The sequence below is a fragment of the Asterias amurensis genome, chromosome 1, assembly GCF_032118995.1.
Source record: "Asterias amurensis chromosome 1, ASM3211899v1".
NCBI lineage: Eukaryota > Metazoa > Echinodermata > Asteroidea > Forcipulatida > Asteriidae > Asterias > Asterias amurensis.
The window spans coordinates 23,506,948-23,523,504 of NC_092648.1; the positions used below are offsets into that span (position 1 = coordinate 23,506,948).

The window sequence follows — 16,557 nt, forward strand, 5'->3', positions numbered from 1 at the left end:
CGACGGATATACTGTAGTAAACACGTACATACGGACATACACATCACTCAAAGAGCCCGTGTGTAATTTTGGACTGCGAGTAGAGAGCGGATTATTTTAGTCCAATCTGCGGGGAGGCTCTAATAATAATTCATTTCAATGGCGGAAATTGAGAACCTACAACAAGAGATAGATTCCTGTGGAAAAGAACAAATAGAGCAGCATGTCGAAGAGGAAATTGTACATGAACTAGTCTCTTCCGAGCAGCAGTCGTGGCGACTCGATGCAGCAGACGAAACGACTCCGCCGATTGAAGTGCCAGACGAAGAGGACACAGAGGAGGATGGTCAACAACACGATGAACCCGGCCGTCACATCATCGCTATCGACGGCAGGGTCCCCTGTGGTATCCCCGGTGACCCCGACGAGAACGAGGAGGACCCGCAGGACGATGAAGGGGACGATTCATACGATGGTCACGGGGTGTTCTTTCTCGATAGCGAAGACGAAGTCAAGCAAAAAGTCTCGGATTATGAGAAAAATACAGGCACGCATTTCATTATGCTGAAAAAGGAGAAAGGCTATTCACAAACTGGTAAGTCCAAAAAAAGTGGTTGTTGTTCTAAATAAAGACAGACCTCCAATATCAGTCATGTCAGTATTATACTTAAATATTTTACAACAAATCATCCAATCTTTAACCACGTTAATATTTATATAAGACTATTATTTGTAAGTTTAAGAAAACTATTTTTATAAGAGTTACTTACAATTTACATTTAATTTCAACAAATAAATTAACCATGATTAAACAATAACAAACACAAATGCCTACATCCCAAAGATCTCATTGAAATGTTGAAGTTTAGAGTGAGATGTTAACAAGTTAACGAACAAAAAACAATTGAATTCTCAAATAACAAAGGGTACTTTGTGTTAATTTGTAACACAGCCAGATTCAGATGGTGAAGATGCAGTTAATAATTTTTGAATATTTATCAGTGCAATGTTGTATGTAAGTAGAATCATGGAGGTAGCAATATAGTTAAGTGTAGACCCAGGTGGTGTTTGTATGCTTTGGCCTAGTACTGCAATTAACTCAAATGGCTACACTCATCATACACTTCACTGAAATAGCTACGCTGCATGACTGGTTTCTCTCTTCCCTCTTGTAGATTCATTTTTTCTAAATTACAGCTATGCCTCCATCAAATACTTAAGCAAGGACAAGTTTTGCAGAGATCTCCTTGTCAAATGATGCTGATGTTGTCAAGATAAGTTAATCTGTCACAAGTTAGGGAGAAAAATGCAAGCTGTGAGCTGACCTCGAGAAAGATTTTTTGCCTAAAATGTCATCTCCCCTCCCTACCATTTGAATGATGTCATGATGATGCAATCACTCAATGAGAATCTGTTGTCTCCCTTTTACTACACAGCCGAAGGGATGGGATCAGCTTCGGACAACCTCGTCAGGCATATTGTGCATCCCAGTGGAGAGACGGCTGAGGAATTCAGTTGTGACGAATGCGAGATGGTGTACAAGAACTACAAATCGCTCTGGCAGCACAAACGAGACAACCACCAAGACAAGATAAGCTGTGGTTACTGTGATTACGTATCGTCACGCATGTACAACATCAAGCAACACCGAAAGCGTAGACACCCAAACATGCCGGATCCATTTGACCCTAATATCAGTGACTTATTTCACGGGGCCTACGTAGAGGATTCAAGATTTGAGTATCAACCTGAAGAGGATTTAGACAGTGGGGAACCTCTTCCTAAGATTGCCAACATGTCTCGTAGAAATTTCAACTTTGTGGAGGCATCAGACATCTCTGACAAACCTGTCAATATGCAAGCAAATTTTGTGCATGGGAACAATGAGGAACGCCAGATGCACCAGCAGCGCCCAATCACAACCACAGCTTACCCAGTTGGAATAACCACCTCAAGAGAGCCTTTCACTCAATCAGGATCACACTTGAGACAGCCACAGTCGGTGAGAAGCCAAGCCACAACATCATTACTCAAACGATCAGACGGGAATCTCGTCACAACATCATCAACTCTCCCCAGAATCACTAGTGTCACAGGAAGCCAAGTGCAAAACACTCAACTCAACAGGACACCAATCTCTCCGAAAGTGAATTTTACCAGAATGCAGCCCTCCACCAGCTCCAGTAGAGAATCCAATTTGTTTCATGCACCTCCAGTGAATAGCCATCAACATAGGAGAGAATGTCAAGAAGGCGTAAGTCAAATGGATGAAAGACACCGTACTAATCCAGTAACAAGCATGCCTGGAATTCATCATCAAATACTTACCCAAAACACAAACTCGTCACTTAGACATGAAAGCAGCAGGAATACCTCCTCGTCGCAGATGCCAGTCAAAATGGCTACCTATCATAACCCTAACCATAATCCATCACAAGAGAACCTACTCAACAGACGCACATCTTCAATAACTACATCTACTTGTAATAACTCACGTAACACTGGTCAAAACAACGCCACCATCACATCAGTGTTGATCAACAGAGACAGCGAAAAACAAAAGCACCAAAGTATTTTGAGTGCTTACTCGCCTTCAAGGTCTAACAACACTTTGTCTGTAGACAGACAGCAAAGAGTTAGCAATGATGCATCAAAAGGTGCAAGGCAGCAACCTTCTAAGTTCCCCCAGCAGGTTGCTTCCCCACAGGGTGGGCCATCTTCTTCTTCTCCGGTTGAATCGACTAGGATGAGGAAACCAACCTCCTGTCCTCCTCAGGATCCTCAATCGCCACCGCAGCCTAAACCTCAGAGGTCTGTGAGAAGTGTCATAAATGAGCATCGTCAAGAGGTCGGTCTCACTGACTTCAGGAGCCTCTTGAAAAACTTTCATGTCAGGTCAATCACTGAGCGTGTTGTACATCCTGATGGCACAAGATATGAAATTCAAATTGATGGAGAAGAGATTGATGAATGATTGACTTTGTTACAATTACCAAGCCTAAATCTGCAAAATCTTAACAAAATGCAAGATATGGATTTCCGTGCAGAGGACTCTTTGGGAGGGGGGTAAAAATTTAACTGTTCTGACCTCAACTCTTGCTAGATTTGACAATGTAGAACTTGGACATTTAAAGTAAAAGTTGTATCTGTCAAAAAGGATCCTAACTGAAAATGCTACAGGGAATTTCTAGGCAAGATATGTAACTCCAAGAAACATTCTTGAGTGATACACTTTGTTTGCATCATATTTTAAAGACACTGGAAACTATTGGTAATCGTCAAAGACTAGCCTTCACAGGTGTATCTCCATCAATACATAAAATAACAAACCTGTGAACATTTGAGCTCAAACGGTCGTTGAAGTTGCGAGATAATAATGAAAGAAAAAAACACCCATTTTTTGTCACCGAAGTTGTGTGCTTTTAGATGCTTGATTTCGGGACCTCAAATTCTAAATCTGAGGTCTGGTAACCAAATTTGTGGAAAATTACTTCTCTCTCGAAAACTACATTACTTCAGAGGGAGCCGTTTCTCACAATGTTTTATACCATTAACAGCTCCCAATTACTCGTTGCCAAATACACTGATATGCGAATAATTACTTTGAGTAATTACCAATAGTGTCCACTGCCTTTTAAAACTATTTACTGTTCAGAACAGTTAATTTAGTAAATTGGTACATATAAATACAAAAATAAACAAAACACTATCAATTTATCAAAAGTAATTAAATGTAGTTTGCTAGTTTGCAAATTTGCAGCGACAGGAAACCATTATTTTGATGAGGTTAATGGTAAAAACAATAATTTTGAAAAAGTGCAATCTTAGTGAAGGTACAGAGAGCAGTTTAGATACATTGTTTATAAACACAGGCCTTAAACAAAACCATGACACCAACAATTGCTTTTTGCTGTGGGTGCCCTTTGCAAAGTGCCATGGGTTGAGTTCACAAAGATTAAGGACCAGGCCTAAATGAAATGTGATAAAATGAAATGTGATAAATATAATTGAATTGAAACATCCATTACCAACAGTATTTGTAATGTACAGAAATTAACATTGCACGTAAAGTATAATTTAAGACAATTTTGTGAAAAAAAAAACTTTTTTTTATACAAGTTGAAACTTGTGTTTTAAAGTTGTTATTTGTTTTTCTAATAAATTTCAGTCTCTATTTTTCTTTGCGAAATAAGTAAGCTGTCGGAGAACAATCTAATAGTACATGTACCTCCTTGCCACTTTTTGTAGCATCATTCACGACCCTTGTACATTTAAAAAGAAAAATTATTTAAACTTCTTTTGACAACTTTGCTATTTCAATGTCCCCATGCACTTCAACTCAATTCTCAGGTTTTATGATGCTAATAATTATTTTGAGTAATTACCAAAAGTGTCCGCTACCTTTAAGTTTATTTCACAGTGAAACTTGTATTTAGTACTTTGTGAAGAACATGCACCAGTTTGTTATAAGCATGCAATTCATAATGAAAAGTCAGTGTTTTGGAAATTTATAGAACACACACGTTATTCATGAAGGAGAGTAAATACAAGGAATAAACACTCATCTCAAAGTTTAATTATTATTATGAAGATAACAAATAAAAATCCCAAAATGAGGCAAGGTGACTACAATATTACTTGTGTACATATAATAGGTTTTTTTTTTATAGTCTGTGTGTAAAAGTGTTGGGGTAGGCCCTATTTGTTTAAATGTGAGTTGTCATCATTTTATTTACATGTAGGGTTTGAAATAAGATTTTCTCTATTGTGAGGTTTCCTCCCACACCTCAAGGTGACATTTCTTCATCATTGTCAGCTCAGGTGAAGTGGTTGGTCACAATGCAAAGTCACTTTTGAGTGTCCACTGGTTTCATTACTAGAATTACCTAAAGTGCAAGTGGAACTCGGAAAAGTATGCACTATATTTTTCCGTAGTTCACGAGAGGGGGTTGTGATTTTGTCTTCAAGCAAACTTAACAAGAAGTAGCTTATGAGCGCAATAGGCAAAGTTTGAACAGCACAGTGTTTGGTGTGGATTGTTCATTATAGGTTAATTATTTCAATCTTGTGGGTTGATCAATGAAGTTCTAGGATTACAGTTTGCTTGAAGACATTAGTATTCATAACAAACTCCCTTGCTCTAAACCAATTTGAATAAAAAAAAATATCTTGGAACTTCACATAAACTGAGAATTTCAAGTTTTTCACCAAAGTATGGCGTCATATATTTTACAAAAACATGTTGATTAAAATATTTAGGTTTCGGAGTTTTGGAGATTTGAACCAACACACGTGGGTAAGGTGCCCGTAATAAGGGATCAACGTAGTTCGGGTTTTCGGATTAGTCAAAAATTGAAAATATTTTCCCACTTAGCTGCAACGATAATAGTTGATAAATTGCCCATTATTTGACAGAGTGGAAAGTCAAGAGGTTAAACTGGTCCCAGAAGTCGAGGGCCACTGTACCCATCGCCTTCGATGGCACACCCTTCATGTACTTAGGACAGGTCCTTCTCAGCTGTCAGCACGGCAAAGACAAGAACATCGGAATCAAGAAGAAGTACAGGGAAAAGGCTGCTTTGGTGAGAGGGGCAAAGAAAACAGTCCTAGTTTTTTATCTGAAATTAACTTGTTAGAAATAGTTTGTTTTTTTGTGGTTTTTGAAAATCGAGCATTGGCAATAATCTATTTTTCATGATTACGGCACCTGTCATGCCATTTAATTTTTTTAATTATTTTGTTTTATTGCCTCCTTTCCCAGAATCGTAATTGAGTGAATCCTGTAGGAAATTTAATCTCCTACAAGGATCAATAACCCAGTTATCCATATAAAAAAGTTATTAATGAAATTGAAAATGTTCTTGTTACACTTTATATGAATTTCAAAAGAATGATTCTGGCACATTTTGAAGGGTTTGGTAAACTGATCAGTCTTCCTGGTAGTGATTGTTTGGCATATTAACATGTGTTTTGTCCGGAAGATAGTTTTTTGTGGGCTTTTGCTTTTTTCCCCAAAATAGATCTGTTCCAATTATTAAGTCCCCTTTTGAATTAATAAAAAAATGAAACTGCACAGAGCTGAGCTGTGAAAACTTCATTTCAAAAGGTGGTCGCTTTTTGAGATCGCCTAAAAACAAAAGCGATTATGTCCGGGGGATAAAAACTGATACATTTTTCCATAAACCACATTTCTCATCAAATGAAATGATTACCAAACGTATGCATTCCCTTTTAAGAGGTAAACTTAACTATAAATAAGTGAGATTTTGTAAAAAATATTAATAATAATATAATAATAATAAGACTAGACACACATCCTGTGTTTTACAGCGGAGTTTAAACAAGGAGGATGACTACACACCAACTAAGAGACTACTGTCACCATCAACAAAGAAAATGGGCTGCCCTGCTCTCATTAGCATTAAGAAAGTCGTCAAATTCCCAGATTTTAAGGTAAGTCCAAATATTTGTTGCCTAGAACACTTGGCATTCATTAAATCAAGTTTTTTAGACCTGTTCTTGGTGCGCGCTGCTAACAGCTAAAAATAGGGTTTGAAATGCCTCTAGCTATCAGGCAAGCCTGCTGGTCTAGTTACACATCCTGCTTTTGAATGGACAAGGTTGTGGGTTCAAATCCCACTGTAAGAGTATTATGCGTGTGGATATTCTTTTCACAGGCTTGGGGGGGGGGGGCAGGACTGAATAAACATTGGCTGTGTGGAAAACACACGGGTAATATTCTTTATTCTTATGTGGGTGGTTTAAGCATGGAGAAAGGAAACACAGTAGCAGTTGGTTAAAATCCTTGAATAAATATACGCACTTCAAGTCTCATTTGTGATAATATTAGCCAACTAGAAACTTGAGCAATGTGATCATTAATTTCCCCTGACCATTTCTTCTGTAAGATTTGAGACAATACAGTAGTTCTACAAATAAAACCTGACAGGTTCTTATGGCACGTGTGATGTTTATCCAAAGGTACCAGTTGATGCCTCGTCTCACACTAAGAGGAAAATGTTCCAACAAGTCGCCGAAGCAATGAAACGATCTCCAGAGTCATTGAATGCGGAGATGAAATTCTACCTCAAGATTCCCTCCAGTAGTAAACATAAGAATCATCCGCCAGAAGTGGTAAGTCGTTGGCAACTTAAATCGCCATTTGCTGAACGCTGACTACTCCAATTTTGCTTGCCACAGAAAAATATTTCTTAATGCCCATCCAGTGAGGTGCAGCCGATGAACTGACAAGTTGCATGCCTATAAAAATTGTATAATTTTGTTCAAGTGTAATACAGTGATGTCATTATTCAGTACAATAATATGCTCAAGCACCTTGCAACAAATACCCATTGACTAAATACACATTGATTGAGAAAACATTGAGAGTGCTCTGTATTATTGGGGTTGCCTTGTCATGCTTTTAATATTATACACACACTAATAATTGTGCATTATGTTCTGTGCCATAGTGTGGTAGGGAATTCAAAAGAGACAACAACGCTTTCAAGGCCAACCATTGTTATTGTATAGCCTGCCCTCTTGTGGTGTGTTGTTGAATAGGCCTTGTAACTAGTTGCTACATGTAGTGGCATTGTGTGTGTACATTGTACTTAGCTTCCTGGTTGGAGTGGATTGTGTACATGATGTATGCTTCATATTTGGGACTCTGTGACCTTTGAACTACTGTAATAGTGTTAGGGTGTTATGGATATAAACATATGGTCCCTAGGTCACTCTGGTAAGCTTATTGTGTTGTGCATACATTTAGCTCTTGTTACTTGCAGTAACTTGTTACTCGATGCGATAACACTTTTAACAGTGTCATCTGTATTTATTTATAGGCATAATATCTGTGCATTGCAAAATACTGGTATCAAAGTTTGATTATTTATTGTATGTATGCACACACAGAGGAACCTCCATGGTATGCATGATGAATAAATGAATGTCATTATCAATGTGGTACAAAAGTTCAATATACCAGTACCTATTTAAAACTAAATACTGTCTGCAATAAAAAGTGAGGTGGTATTAAACTGCTGAATCAGTGACTGAGGTGACAAGTGTTTAGCTAGCTGGGAGTGTGTGTCTGTGTCCAGATCCAATGCACAGAGTTAGGACAGCAAACGACTGACTCCCCATACATGATATACCATCCGAGATACATAGGCAATAAGGTAGTTGTATTATATCCACATATCAGACCACAGCATACAGTGGTCAATGTACATATGATAACTGTCTATGACCATGGGGTTGAATATCTTGACAAAGAACTTTGATCTCACACATAAAAGAAAGTGTGTAATGCATGTAAAAAAAAAATACTCAGATAATTTTTCTGAATTTTCAGTGTCCCAAAACGCCTGGTAGGACCCAACTAAAGAGACGTACGATGGCATTTAAGGATGTGGTGAAAGCAGCCAGTCGAATCGCTGATCTGATTAACCTGACACCCATCCACACAAGCTCAACCGTAGATAGACTATGTGGAAGGACTGTCTACTTCAAGGCTGAGTTAATGCAGAAGACAGGGTCATTCAAAGTCAGAGGAGCTCTGAACGCCGTAAGTAGAAATTCAGTTTAATGCTTTAAAACATGAATGCGTCCTTCATTGAAAAATATTCTGTATTTTATGCAAAGTATACCTTGGTTTTGAAAACTGTTTTTAAAAATTGTTTAAATCCTAATATAAGTTATGCAGATGTAAACAAATTCACTAACCTGTTAAAATTTAGTACGACTGCAATAACTGATCTGTTTGACATGTGAACAAATAACTAATCTTTTTTCAATTATTTCTCACCTCATATGACAGATTTTGTCTTTAAAGGAGAGTGGGAATGAACCAAAAGGCGTGGTAAGTAGTGTTCCAAATCGTAAATTGCCCAGCCCAGATAGTTAGTAGCTATTATATAACTGCATCATCAAGTAATGTCTTGTTATTTTATAGTTTCAGAATAAAGTACCAGTTACTAAAATGAAGTCGGAAGGGTAAATTTAATCGTCAAATTGTGAATCCAAATTCATTGTGGTGCACACAGTCACAGGAAACAAGATCGGTGTAACCTTTGGTTTAGTTTATACTTCCATGGGCAGTGTGCCAAATCGATATCTCATGTCACTAACCCCTGGTAGAGATGAGCTAAAAACGATGCTGGTTGGCTCTCGAGAGTGACTACTTTGCGAGCACGCTTGTTAACAACTTTTAAGCGCTTGTATGGCACTTTTAGGACGCTTAGTATGTATGTGAGTTACGTATTTTGAAGCGATTTCATTTGAAATGAATCATGTTTATACACGGTCACCCTACACTGCATATAGTTAGTATCACAAGATTATAGAAGAATGAGTAGAGGGGACCAGTTTGTCTTGACTTGATGCCTCTTTTGCAGGTTACTCTACTTAAGGGGCACGCTGAATAGATGGGCCATCGAACTAATTAAAATGAACCAGATTCTGGCACATTTTATAGACCAATTTCAGGGGTTTTATGAGTTGTTTTATTAGAAGGCCCATTCTTCAATAAATGCAGAGGCAGCTGCAGTCATAGTCTTGGTGCAAGACGTTGTAATTCACTATCACTCAACTATCGCGATCATCTCCCACGCTCCACTTCTCCTTGCCATGCACATTACTATCGACTTATACATGTAGCGGGCGCTGTTAAAAAATATCCAGATCACTCCAACACACCTTTTCAAAACAACAGGATCACAGCTTACAAAAACACTCTCTACATGTATTGGTGGAATAGTCGCAACTGTGTAGCGATGAGTGTATGGGGCCTATTGTATTATCAAAGAGGTTGACCAACTCAACGAGAGCGTCTTGCACCAAGACTACTGTAGTCCCAATTAGCAGCTGGGGCTGCAGCTGTGGCTTCATCATGTGATTTAAAGCATAGAAGGCCCATTATAGTAACACCTAAGACCTTCAGCAACAGTCGCATTGAGTGTCTGGGGCCTATTGTATTATGAAAGAGGTTGACCAACTCAACGAGAGCGTCTTGCACCAAGACTACTGTTAGTCCCAATTAGCAGCTGGGGCTGCAGCTGTGGCTTCATTACATAATACGAGGCCCATAGTAAAAACACCCTCACCAGCAGCAGTCATAGCCAAACAACCAATTTTAACACAGCCTGTGATACTTTCCGTTGTTTCATGAACTAGGTGACACATAGCACTGGTAACCATGGCCAGGCATTGGCCTATGCAGCACAGTTGACTGGTGTGCCGTGTGTGGTGGTGGTACCACACGACACACCAGCCGTTAAAGTACAGGCTATATTGCAGTACCAAGCAGAAATAATCTTCTCTCAGCCTACGCAAGCCTCAAGGTTAGTTATACGGTTTAAGGACCATATCTTCAGAACAATCTGCATCCCAAATCCCCCCTATTTTTACCTATTTTCCCAATGTAACACATTTCCAGTAAGACAAATTGTATTTTACTTTAAATAGTGATTTTTTTTTCTAAATGTGCTCATAAGCAGTTCTATTTGATCACCCAACTTGTTGATCACAATTGAACTCTCATTTCTTTTCAGGAAAGACACGTGTGAAAAAGTACGGAAGGCTAGAGATTACCATTTCGTCTCACCATATGATGACGTTGATGTTATTGCTGGCCAGGTATGTAAAGTGAATAAACTGGGGTAGGTTGGGGCACTCATGTTTTCGAAATAATTTTCAACTGTTGACTTTCTATGTGTAACATTTTTCGTTTTTATGGGTGTGTGTTGTATTGTATTTTTTTTCACTTCATAGTGTGGTATACTGATGGTGCAATTTCATCTGTTACTGTTTTCTGTTCATTAAGTCCATTGTTCGTTAATTGATTTGTTTTCTTCTTTTTTGTGCCCTTTTTGCAAAAATCTTGTCATTGTTAGTCTTTTTTTTTTGAAAACCCTCAAATATCAGCTGTGCTAGATGTTTCACCCTCGTGAAATACAGAGCAAGTTCAAGTGCACACCATGGTTAACTAAAGGTCAACGTGTTTTACTAAAACCCATGCCGGTCGACCATTGTTTGACTACTGTGGTCAGGATCATGGTTTCATCTGTGGTCCCAATAGCCTGTTCAATGCTAACATGTGTCAAGCGCAGAAGGGAACCGGTGACACTATAAAAAAAATGCTGAATGCAATGGAGTGTCAAATAAGTTGTTCGAGTGAGAACATTAGAACATTACAGCGCATGTAGGATGCTAGTCAGTGGTCAATCACAGGTTGACTAAATGTGTGCACTTGAACTTGCTCAAAATTGACATTAACCATTTAAAAGTAATTTTTTTTATTTTATAGGGAACCTTGGGTCTGGAGCTGTTAGACCAGTGTCCATTTGTTCAAGCTATTCTAATTCCAACCAGTGGTGGAGGTTTAGCTGGTGGAATTGCTACGGCTGTCAAAGGAATCAATAAAGACATCAAAAGTAAGATCTTAAACGCAATTAACCTTTTTAAGACCAGGGCCCAATTTCATAGCGCTGCTTAACGGTAAGCAAATTTGCGTGCTTACTGTAGCAGAAAAATTTGCTTAAGCCTTAGCGTATTTCACAGGTTAGCAGAAAAATTGTGCGGCCATATTTCGTGTTTACTGGGGTTTGCATTGTGACGTCATTTATTTTCGTGCGGTAAGCACCGGAAGGTTAGCATGCCTTTTCGTGTGCTTACGGTTAGCAGCGCTATGAAATAGAAATTGCACAGTAAGCACAAAATCGGCCGCTAAGCAGCGCTATGAAATTGGGCCATGGTGGACACTGGAGGGGTGTTCCCTGTCTGGTTTGGATGTATACAGACAAATTTACCCAAACCTACTAGTGCTATAGTATTGTGCTGGCTCAAATGGCTTGTGGTACCTAATTATGTTCATACAAATTGTCATAAAAACTTCACAAAAGTGCAATTAGCCTTTTTGAGATATGGCAGCGAAACACTACAACACTCAAATTTGGAAAAAATCTGTATGTACATGTATACACCCAAACCAAACAGTACACTCCCTATAACGTCTGCCATACCTCAAATAGGCTCATTTCTACAAGTAAAACAGTTTTCATTTCCAAAATAATGTGCATTAAATTAGCTGTGACTGCTCATGCCTCTACACATACTTCACGGCGCAAATTTTTCCATCGAACAAGTCCGGTGGTCTTTTGTTATTCTTTCTAAATATTAATGTTGGCTGCTTTGAGCCTGATAAAATACCTCTCAATTCTACTGAGTAATGACTTAGTACACATAACGACGCTTGAAATCAATTTTCCTTTAAATTTCAGTTCATTTTGATTCTGGTCTTGTAAAAGAAATTGCGGTCCAATAAATATTTTGAGCCACAAGTCAATGGTTTTGTGGATTTTCCCTCTAAGTTCAAGCCCAGTATTTAACTTATTACTAACTCTTGATTCTGCTTCCACAATTTGTTTAGAAGCTTCCTTGGAACACACATGTTTGCTGTTTGTTGATGACTGAGGACAAATTTTATTTTTGTATAGAATTTGAATCTGATATGAGTGGCTGGCTACGCATTCAAAAGCACGCTTTTTTAAACAAAGTGCATACGCACTGTTTTCAATGTACATTTATCTAATAAAAAACCAACATTGGTTTTCATTTTTTAGTTTACTGTGTCGAACCAGAAGGTAAAGATCTCCAAACTTCGCTGCAAGCTGGTAAGTAGGACTACGACTCTATGTAGTTTGTATAAACTGTGGACATAATGGTCATCAAATGGTAATATGATTTGAGGCATTGCATGGTGAGGTATCAATATATATTTGGTTTGCGGTAATACCATGTGTGTATCTACTTGCCAGGTAGAGTTCTTTCTTTAGAGAACTGTCTTGCTATATATTCTACTACAGCAGAGTAGATTTTCGGAATTCAAGAGACTTTTTAGTTCTGAGAAGACCTTTCCTGCTTTTTAACTACTACCTGGGTGGAAGGTATAAAAAATTGACTAATTGGCTGGTTGTCAAATGGTTAGACCTTTACATACTAGAAAGGCTTCAATCAAGAACTTTATCTCAAGTAAGACTTAAGTTATTAACATTGTCAATGAACCAGTATTTTTATCATACTCTCATCAGGGAAGCGAATGTGGCCAGAACCACCGCAGTCTTTAAACACAGTCGCTGATGCTATTCGTACTCAACAGCTTGGCAAACTGACCTGGCCAATCCTCAGAGATAAGGCAGAGAAAGAGGTCTTCACAGTGGTAAGTAATGGGAGACTTTGAGGCGCTGGGTGGCGGCAGACTTACCAGGTAAATGTCCATTGTTTGCGTAGTTCTAAGCATGCGCACATTATTGAGAACAATGGGTTGTACCTGGTAAGTCTGCTGCCACCAAGCGTCCTGAAAGTCTCCCATTGATGCAATATCAAGGATTGCTAATTGCAAGCTCAGATTCTGACTATGTTATTGTATCACACAGGTCCCTAATTTTGAGGTCAATCAGCCTTTCCCTCACAAATCTCACCAATACTTGGGAGTGGTGCTTCTATTGGGTGTTGCTTTTACATGATTAAGGCATACAAATAAAGTTAAGTCTGTCCTGTGCCAATAAGGCTCATCAGGCCAGTATTAATGTCTGGTTTCATAGACATTAAACAACTGCTGTTCCCCCTGGACAGGAGACCAGTCCATTGCATGTTACTCCCAAGCTCTTGTCGATACCCATCCGACTCCCTGGTGGAGTGAAGTATTCATGATAGAGTGTCTTGCTCAAGAACACAAGTGTCACAAATGACCGGGCCAGGATTCGATCGCCCTTTCTGAACTTGAGTTCACAGCCATGACATCCCACCACGCTTCAAATACTTGTTCACATGATGATAACCCCAAATTGGGATCGGTCTTTGCCATTTGCAGCAATAGTGAAGAGATCTGATACTTTTTTTACCATATTATTACAGCTAATTATGAATCGATGAAAATAACATGATTTGTTTTTTTACTTCACAATTTTCTTTTCCTCCTGAACAGAATGATGACGACATTGTGGAAGCTATGAAATTTGCCTGGACAAGACTAAAGGTGTGTTATATTAAATGAAGTTTATTAATGCAGTTGAAACAAACCCAATATTTTTAAAAAGTTTTGGATAGTGTATTGGCAAGGAAGGGAAATAATTCTCATAGAGTGACAAGTTTATGAAAATGTATTCTTGAAAATTTATAAGCTTACAAAGATGCACTAATTGTTACATGATCACAGGTGTCAGTACATGTTTTCAAGAAAAATGTCAAACGTCTCCCATTGCAAAGCGAATTATGTGACGGGAAACACTCTTGTATTCTAAGCAATTGTTGCGCAGGGAAATTCACTTCCCTTTTTTTGCAACTCACGCTAAACACGAACCAGGCTTTTCTGTACAAGTATCAACATTGTACCATCGCAGGTTTTTAAATGGGGTAATTGAGTTAAAATATTTTGTGTTAAGTTTGTCATGCATTCAAGAATTCCAGGAAGCATTAAATTAATATTGAAATATCCTACATCACATGGAGGTGTCTTTATAGTACATACAGTAGTTTTACTTTGAGCACTGAAATAATTATTTTTTTTCTTCTAGCTATGTATTGAGCCAGCCGCAGCGACAGGCGTTGCAGCAGTTTTGTCAGAAAAAATGAAGGAGTTAGACCCGTCCATCCAGAATGTAGCGGTCGTTCTATGCGGAGGCAATGTGGACATTGAGAGATTACCCTGGGAACAAAACTCCAAACCAGACATCACGGGACTGCAGTGGGAGCAACACAATAAACCCATGTTTCCATCGGTTCCGAACTGACCAATCACAGGGATCAATGGAAGGGTATTGACCAATCACTATGCTGCGCCATACTGTTATTCATGCAAGAGAGACTGACCAATCGAGATGCTTCTAGTCATCCTTGAATTCAAAACTGATATGATTGGCCAATTGAAATCAGCAAGGCAGCCTGCTGCTAGAACGCTATTCAACCAATCAAAAGTCCAAAGCCCGTGTCAATCAAGAATTGTTGAACAGACCAGACGGCAATATTCAGATTGACCCAAAAGGTCAATGTGCTCATAGTGTTAAAAGATGTTATGAGCTGTTGCTTTGCATTCATAGCAGGCTTGGAATTACACGCTGGCCAAGCAGGTCATGGCCTCTCTGTTGCCCCTGGTCCTGGCCTTGGTGCCCCTTCAAAAGTTTCCCATTGACTTTAAGTTTTCCCAATGGAAGTGGGAAAAATTTTCCCCATGTAATGTGCCCATGCTCAGAGCTATGTAAACATTGGAAATTTACCTGGTAAGTCTACTGCCACCTAGCGCTCCAAAGTCTCCAATTGGACCAATGCCGTATTCTTTTAGATTTTATTATGTTAGTGCCATTGTCGCATGCAATTATGTCCTCTGTGCAATACTATCCGGAAGACATTATTGCATGTCGGCCGGACGGTTTTACATATGCAATCGTGTCCGCCCGGATGCTGCTGCATAATGCAATTGTGTCCACCCGGACACATTTGCATATGCAGTTGTTTCCGCCCTCGTGCAAAACCAGCCTTGCAGTAGATTAAACACCCTTGGTCGGCGGAACACGTTCGCCATTTATTTTTTACAAGCTATAAGTGCATGTCATGAATGACCTGGGAAATGTTCGGCCTTTGGGTATTAGCTGCAATCATAAAATACGTGAATATTCATGCTGCACAAAATTATATATAGGTTCAGTGCATGCACGCTCGCTTACGCGCGCACACACATGTACAGTCATGTACATGTCCGCCGGACGGTTTTTGCAAAGCCCCGGACACGGTTGCATATGCAAAAGTGTCCGGAGCGGACGGTATTGCATGGCGGACACAGCTGCATCCGACACCCCGTCAACAAGTGACCATACTCTTACACCATTGACATGACATGCCTGAACAACTGATGAGAATGCATACTTAGATTGACAAACTATATTCAGGGTTTGTCCTAAATTTTTCATTGACCAAGAAGCAGGACCAGTTAGCTCGTCGTCTCACTTTTTCACTGGTCAATATTTCATTTAATACAGGGATGCTTTTCAGCACCGAAATAGCCAGATAAGAAGGGCCAGTTGCAGTGAATTTTAAACAGTCCTCTGGCTTTTTTAACTGGCATTGAGCCAGCAGCCCACTGTTAAGGAAGAACGCTGATATCGCATAAAATGATAATTAAATAACTCAATGCATACTGTGGTGCTAGCTGGCCTTTTATCACCAGGCAAGCTCAACGGTAATACATCAAAGACACCTGTAGTACTTAGAACTAGAATGCAGTGTGTGTCCTCTGCAGAAAGTCACATGCTGGTATGTTTTACAAAAATCAACTTGGCATGTACAGTGTTTCTAAGCTTAATATTGAAGGGCAAACCAAAGTTAATGTTTGTGGTTAATTTTTACTCACAAACTTGATTTACCTCAATTGTAATTTTAATTGTCTGAAAATTCCTTTCTTTACAATGTTTTTAAAAAACAGGTTTTTTTTTAAGGGGGGTGTTCTTTTTGGGCTGATATGCAACATTCTGGGGATTAAAGACAATACATTATGTGAAAGAAAATCCTACATGTGTGTATTTG

At 39.0% G+C, this 16,557-nt stretch overlaps 1 protein-coding gene across 2 annotated transcripts; it reads left to right on the top strand.

Moving 5' to 3' along the window:
* The first annotated feature begins 9 nt into the window (after positions 1-9).
* On the top strand, positions 10-16,482 carry LOC139954444 (uncharacterized). Of its 2 annotated transcripts, XM_071954252.1 has the most exons (13): positions 10-574; positions 5,395-5,561; positions 6,310-6,432; positions 6,961-7,113; positions 8,336-8,548; positions 8,801-8,842; positions 10,156-10,322; positions 10,533-10,617; positions 11,288-11,414; positions 12,603-12,653; positions 13,071-13,198; positions 13,967-14,017; positions 14,556-16,482. In XM_071954252.1, exons 1-13 carry the CDS (start codon positions 139-141, stop codon positions 14,769-14,771), a joined length of 1,959 nt encoding a protein of 652 aa, XP_071810353.1. In that variant the 5' UTR covers positions 10-138; the 3' UTR covers positions 14,772-16,482. The 2 variants fall into 2 exon arrangements, with proteins under 2 accessions (XP_071810353.1, XP_071810348.1); XM_071954247.1 differs by lacking the exons at positions 5,395-5,561; positions 6,310-6,432; positions 6,961-7,113; ... (7 more) ...; positions 13,967-14,017; positions 14,556-16,482 and adding an exon at positions 1,416-4,249.
* Positions 16,483-16,557: the final 75 nt, after the last annotated feature.